The sequence below is a fragment of the Nerophis ophidion genome, linkage group LG28, assembly GCF_033978795.1.
Source record: "Nerophis ophidion isolate RoL-2023_Sa linkage group LG28, RoL_Noph_v1.0, whole genome shotgun sequence".
NCBI lineage: Eukaryota > Metazoa > Chordata > Actinopteri > Syngnathiformes > Syngnathidae > Nerophis > Nerophis ophidion.
The window spans coordinates 28,285,389-28,295,388 of record NC_084638.1 but is presented as its reverse complement, the minus strand read 5'-3'; the positions used below and the strand labels follow the sequence as shown (position 1 = coordinate 28,295,388).

The 10,000-nt window shown below is 46.3% G+C and overlaps 1 protein-coding gene across 9 annotated transcripts in view; it reads right to left on the bottom strand.

Moving 5' to 3' along the window:
- The window catches only part of LOC133545261 (astrotactin-1-like), a 167,167-nt gene that overhangs the window by 110,100 nt on the left and 47,067 nt on the right, over nt 1-10,000 (bottom strand). For 6 of the 9 annotated variants that reach the window (XR_009804783.1, XM_061890668.1, XM_061890661.1 and 3 more), the window contains exons 3-4: nt 3,508-3,752; nt 3,291-3,433 (exon numbers count right to left, since the gene is read on the bottom strand). Coding sequence is in view for 8 of the 9 variants with exons in the window: in XM_061890668.1 (XP_061746652.1) it covers nt 3,291-3,433; nt 3,508-3,752 (388 nt within the window). In the remaining variant the exon portion in view is untranslated. The remainder of the gene's footprint in view (nt 1-3,290; nt 3,434-3,507; nt 3,753-10,000) is intronic. The other 3 variants (XM_061890663.1, XM_061890667.1, XM_061890664.1) reach the window with 1 other exon arrangement.

Below are 10,000 nucleotides of genomic sequence, written 5' to 3'. Positions count from 1 at the left end.
CAGCAGTCAGATAGTACATGTGGACTAGAAGGTATCAGCAGTCAGATAGTACATGTGGCCTAGAAGGTAACAGCAGTCAGATAGTACATGTGGACTAGAAGGTATCAGCAGTCAGATAGTACATGTGGACTAGAAGGTATCAGCAGTCAGATAGTACATGTGGACTAGAAGGTACCAGCAGTCAGATAGTACATGTGGACTAGAAGGTATCAGCAGTCAGATAGTACATGTGGCCTAGAAGGTAACAGCAGTCCGATAGTACATGTGGACTAGAAGGTATCAGCAGTGAGATAGTACATGTGGACTAGAAGGTACCAGCAGTCAGATAGTACATGTGGACTAGAAGGTATCAGCAGTCAGATAGTACATGTGGACTAGAAGGTAACAGCAGTCAGATAGTACATGTGGACTAGAAGGTAGCAGCAGTCAGATAGTACATGTGGACTAGAAGGTATCAGCAGTCAGATAGTACATGTGGACTAGAAGGTACCAGCAGTCAGATAGTACATGTGGACTAGAAGGTATCAGCAGTCAGATAGTACATGTGGACTAGAAGGTACCAGCAGTCAGATAGTACATGTGGACTAGAAGGTATCAGCAGTCAGATAGTACATGTGGCCTAGAAGGTAACAGCAGTCCGATAGTACATGTGGACTAGAAGGTATCAGCAGTGAGATAGTACATGTGGACTAGAAGGTACCAGCAGTCAGATAGTACATGTGGACTAGAAGGTATCAGCAGTCAGATAGTACATGTGGACTAGAAGGTAACAGCAGTCAGATAGTACATGTGGACTAGAAGGTAGCAGCAGTCAGATAGTACACGTGGACTGTAAGGTAGCAGCAGTCAGATAGTACATGTGGACTAGAAGGTACCAGCAGTCAGATAGTACATGTGGACTAGAAGGTAACAGCAGTAAGATAGTACATGTGGACTAGAAGGTAGCAGCAGTCAGATAGTACATGTGGACTGTAAGGTAGCAGCAGTCAGATAGTACATGTGGACTAGAAGGTACCAGCAGTCAGATAGTACATGTGGACTAGAAGGTACCAGCAGTCAGATACTACATGTGGACTAGAAGGTACCAGCAGTCAGATAGTACATGTGGACTAGAAGGTACCAGCAGTCAGATAGTACATGTGGACTAGAAGGTACCAGCAGTCAGATAGTACATGTGGACTAGAAGGTACCAGCAGTCAGATAGTACATGTGGACTAGAAGGTACCAGCAGTCAGATAGTACATGTGGACTAGAAGGTACCAGCAGTCAGATAGTACATGTGGACTAGAAGGTACCAGCAGTCAGATAGTACATGTGGACTAGAAAGTACCAGCAGTCAGATAGTACATGTGGACTAGAAAGTACCAGCAGTCAGATAGTACATGTGGACTAGAAGGTACCAGCAGTCAGATAGTACATGTGGACTAGAAGGTAGCAGCAGTCAGATAGTACATGTGGACTAGAAGGTATCAGCAGTCAGATAGTACATGTGGACTAGAAGGTACCAGCAGTCAGATAGTACATGTGGACTAGAAGGTACCAGCAGTCAGATAGTACATGTGGACTAGAAGGTAGCAGCAGTCAGATAGTACATGTGGACTAGAAGGTAGCAGCAGTCAGATAGTACATGTGGACTAGAAGGTAGCAGCAGTCAGATAGTACATGTGGACTAGAAGGTAGCAGCAGTCAGATAGTACATGTGGACTAGAAGGTACCAGCAGTCAGATAGTACATGTGGACTAGAAGGTACCAGCAGTCAGATAGTACATGTGGACTAGAAGGTACCAGCAGTCAGATAGTACATGTGGACTAGAAGGTACCAGCAGTCAGATAGTACATGTGGACTAGAAGGTACCAGCAGTCAGATAGTACATGTGGACTAGAAGGTATCAGCAGTCAGATAGTACATGTGGACTAGAAGGTACCAGCAGTCAGATAGTACATGTGGACTAGAAGGTAGCAGCAGTCAGATAGTACATGTGGACTAGAAGGTAGCAGCAGTCAGATAGTACACGTGGACTGTAAGGTAGCAGCAGTCAGATAGTACATGTGGACTAGAAGGTACCAGCAGTCAGATAGTACATGTGGACTAGAAGGTAACAGCAGTAAGATAGTACATGTGGACTAGAAGGTAGCAGCAGTCAGATAGTACATGTGGACTGTAAGGTAGCAGCAGTCAGATAGTACATGTGGACTAGAAGGTACCAGCAGTCAGATAGTACATGTGGACTAGAAGGTACCAGCAGTCAGATACTACATTTGGACTAGAAGGTACCAGCAGTCAGATAGTACATGTGGACTAGAAGGTACCAGCAGTCAGATAGTACATGTGGACTAGAAGGTACCAGCAGTCAGATAGTACATGTGGACTAGAAGGTACCAGCAGTCAGATAGTACATGTGGACTAGAAGGTACCAGCAGTCAGATAGTACATGTGGACTAGAAGGTACCAGCAGTCAGATAGTACATGTGGACTAGAAGGTACCAGCAGTCAGATAGTACATGTGGACTAGAAAGTACCAGCAGTCAGATAGTACATGTGGACTAGAAAGTACCAGCAGTCAGATAGTACATGTGGACTAGAAGGTACCAGCAGTCAGATAGTACATGTGGACTAGAAGGTAGCAGCAGTCAGATAGTACATGTGGACTAGAAGGTATCAGCAGTCAGATAGTACATGTGGACTAGAAGGTATCAGCAGTCAGATAGTACATGTGGACTAGAAGGTACCAGCAGTCAGATAGTACATGTGGACTAGAAGGTAGCAGCAGTCAGATAGTACATGTGGACTAGAAGGTAGCAGCAGTCAGATAGTACATGTGGACTAGAAGGTAGCAGCAGTCAGATAGTACATGTGGACTAGAAGGTAGCAGCAGTCAGATAGTACATGTGGACTAGAAGGTACCAGCAGTCAGATAGTACATGTGGACTAGAAGGTACCAGCAGTCAGATAGTACATGTGGACTAGAAGGTACCAGCAGTCAGATAGTACATGTGGACTAGAAGGTACCAGCAGTCAGATAGTACATGTGGACTAGAAGGTACCAGCAGTCAGATAGTACATGTGGACTAGAAGGTATCAGCAGTCAGATAGTACATGTGGACTAGAAGGTACCAGCAGTCAGATAGTACATGTGGACTAGAAGGTAGCAGCAGTCAGATAGTACATGTGGACTAGAAGGTACCAGCAGTCAGATAGTACATGTGGACTAGAAGGTACCAGCAGTCAGATAGTACATGTGGACTAGAAGGTACCAGCAGTCAGATAGTACATGTGGACTAGAAGGTACCAGCAGTCAGGTCCATGGTGTTCTTGTCGTTGCAGCCCTGCAGAGAGTCCAGAGTCCGGCCGACCTGACTGGCAAACTCCTCCCCCCCGTTCATGCACTCTCTCTGCAGGTGGTGGCGGAGGTCTGTGATGTCGTACTCGTACCTGCGACCACAGGTGTAGGACAGGTCAAGTCCCTCCCACATCAGGTCCCCCTCCCGTCACGAGTCCCGCCCTACTTGTACCCGTCCAGGATGGGGGTCTCTCGGATGCTGAGGGTGCCGCCCTGACCCCGGGTGTTCCTCAAGCTCTCCCGGGCCTGCCCGCCCATCAGCACCGAGGGGATGTAGTGGATCTCGTTGGCCGCCTCGGCGCTGGCACTCTTCTGAGGCTGAGGGACGCGGCGGCGTTTGCACCAGCGGCGCCGCGTGTAGAGGATCAGGACCAAGCACAGGATGGAGAGCAGGAGGGCGATCATCCCACCCTGCGGGGAAGGAGGGCCGGATCAGCAAACAAAACACACCTGCACATCTGCGCTGGCAGGATGCTAACATGCTAACATGCTAATGCTGCTACACCAGCGCTCAAAACAAAATCTTTTGGTTCTGGAATATTTGTCTTCACCCTCCGTGACACTCTCTTGTCCTGGACTTGTCTTTTCTCTCCTGCCTGCCTCCACACCTGCTCCTGATTGCCAACATGGACACACCTGCTCCTGATTGCCAACCTGGACACACCTGTGACACACTTTTGTCCTGGACCTGTCTTTTCTCTCCTGTCTGTCTCCACACCTGCTCCTGATTGGCAACCTGGACACACCTGCTCCTGATTGGCAACCTGGACACACCTGCTCCTGATTGGCAACCTGGACACACCCGTGACACTCTTTTGTCCTGGACCTGTCTTTTCTCTCCTGCCTGCCTCCACACCTGCTCCTGATTGCCAACATGGACACACCTGCTCCTGATTGCCAACCTGGACACACCTGTGACACACTTTTGTCCTGGACCTGTCTTTTCTCTCCTGTCTGTCTCCACACTTGCTCCTGATTGGCAACCTGGACACACCTGCTCCTGATTGGCAACCTGGACACACCCGTGACACTCTTTTGTCCTGGACTTGTCTTTTCTCTCCTGCCTGCCTCCACACCTGCTCCTGATTGCCAACATGGACACACCTGCTCCTGATTGCCAACCTGGACACACCTGTGACACACTTTTGTCCTGGACCTGTCTTTTCTCTCCTGTCTGTCTCCACACCTGCTCCTGATTGCCAACCTGGACACACCTGTGACACACTTTTGTCCTGGACCTGTCTTTTCTCTCCTGTCTGTCTCCACACCTGCTCCTGATTGGCAACCTGGACACACCTGCTCCTGATTGGCAACCTGGACACACCTGCTCCTGATTGGCAACCTGGACACACCCGTGACACTCTTTTGTCCTGGACCTGTCTTTTCTCTCCCGCCTGCCTCCACACCTGCTCCTGATTGCCAACATGGACACACCTGCTCCTGATTGCCAACCTGGACACACCTGTGACACACTTTTGTCCTGGACCTGTCTTTTCTCTCCTGTCTGTCTCCACACCTGCTCCTGATTGGCAACCTGGACACACCTGCTCCTGATTGGCAACCTGGACACACCTGCTCCTGATTGGCAACCTGGACACACCCGTGACACTCTTTTGTCCTGGACCTGTCTTTTCTCTCCTGCCTGCCTCCACACCTGCTCCTGATTGCCAACATGGACACACCTGCTCCTGATTGCCAACCTGGACACACCTGTGACACACTTTTGTCCTGGACCTGTCTTTTCTCTCCTGTCTGTCTCCACACTTGCTCCTGATTGGCAACCTGGACACACCTGCTCCTGATTGGCAACCTGGACACACCCGTGACACTCTTTTGTCCTGGACTTGTCTTTTCTCTCCTGCCTGCCTCCACACCTGCTCCTGATTGCCAACATGGACACACCTGCTCCTGATTGCCAACCTGGACACACCTGTGACACACTTTTGTCCTGGACCTGTCTTTTCTCTCCTGTCTGTCTCCACACCTGCTCCTGATTGGCAACCTGGACACACCTGCTCCTGATTGGCAACCTGGACACACCCGTGACACACTTTGGTCCTGGACCTGTCTTTTCTCTCCTGCCTGCCTCCACACCTGCTCCTGATTGGCAACCTGGACACACCCGGTCCTGATTGCCAACCTGTGACACTGTTTTGTCTTGAACTTGTCTTTTCTCTCCCGTCTGCCTCCACACCTGCTCCTGATTGCCAACCTGGACACACCTTCTCCTGATTGGCAACCTGGACACACCTGTTCCTGATTAATAACCTGGACACAACTGTCTCTGATTAGGAAGCTGGACACACCTGCTCCTGATCGGCACAAAAGACACACCTGCTCCTGATTACCAACCTGGACACACCTGTCCCTGATCAAGAACCTGGACACACCTGTACCTGATTACCAACCTGGACACACCTGTCCCTGATCAACAACCTGGACAGACCTGTTCCTGATTGCCAACCTGGACACACCTGTTCCTGATTGGCAACCTGGACACACCTGTTCCTGATTGGCAACATGTACACACTTGTGCCAGATACGCAAACTGGACAGCCCTTTGCCTGAACGACAACCTGGACACAACTGTCCCTGATTGGCAACCTGGGCATAGCGCTTCCCGAAATCATCTCTAACTGATTGGCAACATGGACACACCTGTCCCTGATTAGCAACCTGGACACACCTAGTAATGATTGGCAACCTAGGCACACACGTCCCTAACTGGCCAAATGGACACCGCTTCACCTGATTGGCAACCTGGACACACCTGTCCCCGATTGGCAACCTGAACACACCTGTTCCTGATTGCCGACCTGGAAACACCTGTTCCTGATTGGCGACCCGAACACACCTGTCCCTGATTATCAACCTGGACACACCTGTCCCTGCCCTGCTGGACATGTGTTGAGTGTTCATAGTCACTGCTGCCCTACTGAGGCGGTGTGTATTTGTGTCTTGTGCACTCCCTCGCTGCACTTGCCTTCTTCTGTTATTGAAGATATTTTGACCTGCCTTCTCTGCATCCTGGGGGTCCTGCTGCAAACAACCTTCCCATTGACTCCAAGACAGCACTTAGTCCTCAGTATCAACATTTCACTTAATTTCTCCTCACATTTTCACTTCTTGCTCACACTTTAGCCCTAAAAAAAGGATTATTTTGATTTCTTCTTAGCTTCATTTGTCACAACGGGGATAAAAGAGTGTTATTGCGGCTGGAACACCATTCAATGTTATTGTAAAAGTTGGTGAGGAGAGGGCGTTGATCAATGTGGGCTGCAAACACTCCCTCTACCACCCCACTGATCACAAAATATTATTGTATCTATAAGCTGAAAATATGAATATTCATGTGTGAAATTTGTCACGTTTCATGTGTCAGGTAAACCATGATGAACGGGTCCATGTGAGGTAAATGTTGATGAGCATGACGTGAAAACATGAATATTCATGTGAAGACTGTTGGTTGAGTGGAAAGTAAACAAAGACGGATACATTTGAAATGTGTCACATTTCATGTGTCAGGTAAACCATGATGAACGGGTCCATACAAGGTAAAGATTGATGAGCATGACGTGAAAACATGAATATTCATGTGACAACTGTTGGTTTAGTTGAAAGTAAACAAAAACAGAAAAAAGGTGAATTTGTCATGTTTCATGTGTCAGGTAAAGCGGCCAAATAGGAAGGAAAGGTATTAACAATGTCAAGTGTGTGAATGAGTGAATGTAAGTCATGTGATCATCTCCACGGAAGTGAACATCATCAAGTCATTACTGCTGGGAAATATTGCAGGGAAAAAGTTCATCGACAAGAAAAATGTGGATTTCAATCTTTCCTGGAAAGAGACAACAATAATGTGAACATTTGCATATACGCTCATTTGCATAAATGCTCATTTGCATAAATAGTCTGTCTTCATTTGCATCCTGAAGGACATGAGGACTCGTTAATGATGAAATGTGCTGACTCGCCAAAGGAAGGAATGTTTCTTTGTTCATTAGAGAGTCAACTGGATATAATGTGTGTACTTCTAATGTAGTACTACTTTCAAAATGTATATTACTTATGAAGTACATGTACTTATCAGTACACAAGCAGTGAAGTAGTCAGGTTGTGTCAATGCTAAATAAAAACATCCTTTTCAACTTATATTCAATTGAATAGACTGCAAAGACAAGATATTTCATCTTCACACTGACACACTTTGCTATTTCCTGCAAATAATAGCTCATTTGGAATTTGATGGCTGCAAGAGTGTAAAGGATATCACCACATGGGCTCAGGAACACTTCAGAAAACCACTGTCAGTCACCACGGTTGGTCGTTACATCCAGTAAAACTCTACCATGCAAAGCCACGGCCATTATCAACAACACCCGGAAACGCTTGGCCGGGGCCGAGCTCATCTAAGATGGACTGATGCAAAGTGGTAAAGAACTGTCGGAATAATTGCATCTACGTTATCACAGAACTTTGTGCTACATTGAGTTCAGCTGGAGCTGCCTTTGATCCTACCAATCAAAGAGCTTGTAGAACTCCACTCTGTTGGTTGGGGAGCGAAATGAGGGTGTCGGTTTCTTTGATGTATTTTGATATATTGTAAACCACAGGAGGAATTGGCCTTTAGTCGAGATCTACCTCCCTCCAGGCACCTTTTCTTTGAACTGTTTTACCACCTTTTCTATGAACTGTTTCGTAACCAAAGGCGATTGCTACGTTTTCGACCCCCCCCCCCTCCCTTAGAAACAGCTGTTGCCAGATAATCAGGGAAAGTTCAAATAAAAGAGGAGGTGTACAATCTTCCGTCAGAGCGTGGGATGACCTTGTACAGTGTCTACACGTTTCTCCTGAATTGAGCTGAATTGAATTCTGTCTCTGTTTGATTCCTTGCTTCTTGTCTTGTTTAAAAGATATCATCAGCGTTTGATCCCGACTGTTGTAGGGTGAAAGTGTTGTAGTCAGCATGTGTGATGGTATGGGGGTGTATTAGTGATTGTTGTAGGGTGAAAGTGTTGTAGTCAGCATGTGTGATGGTATGGGGGTGTATTAGTGATTGTTGTAGGGTGAAAGGGTTGTAGTCAGCATGTGTGATGGTATGGGGGTGTATTAGTGATTGTTGTAGGGTGAAAGTGTTGTAGTCAGCATGTGTGATGGTATGGGGGTGTATTAGTGATTGTTGTAGGGTGAAAGTGTTGTAGTCAGCATGTGTGATGGTATGGGGGTGTATTAGTGATTGTTGTAGGGTGAAAGTGTTGTAGTCAGCATGTGTGATGGTATGGGGGTGTATTAGTGATTGTTGTAGGGTGAAAGTGTTGTAGTCAGCATGTGTGATGGTATGGGGGTGTATTAGTGATTGTTGTAGGGGGAAAGTGTTGTAGTCAGCATGTGTAATGGTATGGGGGTGTATTAGTGATTGTTGTAGGGTGAAAGTGTTGTAGTCAGCATGTGTGATGGTATGGGGGTGTATTAGTGATTGTTGTAGGGGGAAAGTGTTGTAGTCAGCATGTGTGATGGTATGGGGGTGTATTAGTGATTGTTGTAGGGTGAAAGTGTTGTAGTCAGCATGTGTGATGGTATGGGGGTGTATTAGTGATTGTTGTAGGGTGAAAGTTTTCTAGGCAGCATGTGTGATGGTATGGGGGTGTATTAGTGATTGTTGTAGGGTGAAAGTGTTGTAGTCAGCATGTGTGATGGTATGGGGGTGTATTAGTGATTGTTGTAGGGTGAAAGTGTTGTAGTCAGCATGTGTGATGGTATGGGGGTGTATTAGTGATTGTTGTAGGGTGAAAGTGTTGTAGTCAGCATGTGTGATGGTATGGGGGTGTATTAGTGATTGTTGTAGGGTGAAAGTGTTGTAGTCAGCATGTGTGATGGTATGGGGGTGTATTAGTGATTGTTGTAGGGTGAAAGTGTTCTAGGCAGCATGTGTGATGGTATGGGGGTGTATTAGTGATTGTTGTAGGGTGAAAGTGTTGTAGTCAGCATGTGTGATGGTATGGGGGTGTATTAGTGATTGTTGTAGGGTGAAAGTGTTGTAGTCAGCATGTGTGATGGTATGGGGGTGTATTAGTGATTGTTGTAGGGTGAAATCCGTTGCGTCCACTGCAGTTTGCTACCTTATTCATACTGTTTGTCAAGTGGGTTTTTTTTTAAGCAGGGTTGCATGAGGTACCTACACATAACGTTACGTTAATGAATGTATCACACACAGTAACGTAACATTAGACGGTGGTCAGCAGCACCGCATATTTTAGCCACCTACAAAAAGACAAACATAGTCAAATAAAGGTCAGTTAAAATGTATACCATATTAAGAATATGTGTACATATTGCATAGAGCCCTGACATCTAACAAGTACATCACTGTTCATTGTTATGTTCATGTATTTGTTGTTTTTTATGTGTACGCACACATCAACACATACAGTATGAGATGAGATCAATGAAATAAGGTGACAACATGACATAAACTGCTGATGAACTAGTTACAATGCAATATTCCATGGAAATACGATGTTAACACTTTTGTGCAAATAAGTACAGTTTCACTTGTTTTTTCAAATGTATTTATACTGTAAAGGAATGAGGTAAATGTTTAGAATAACTGGTTAATAGTGCTATGATGAAGTGCAATGTCAGCACTGTTTTTTTTAAAT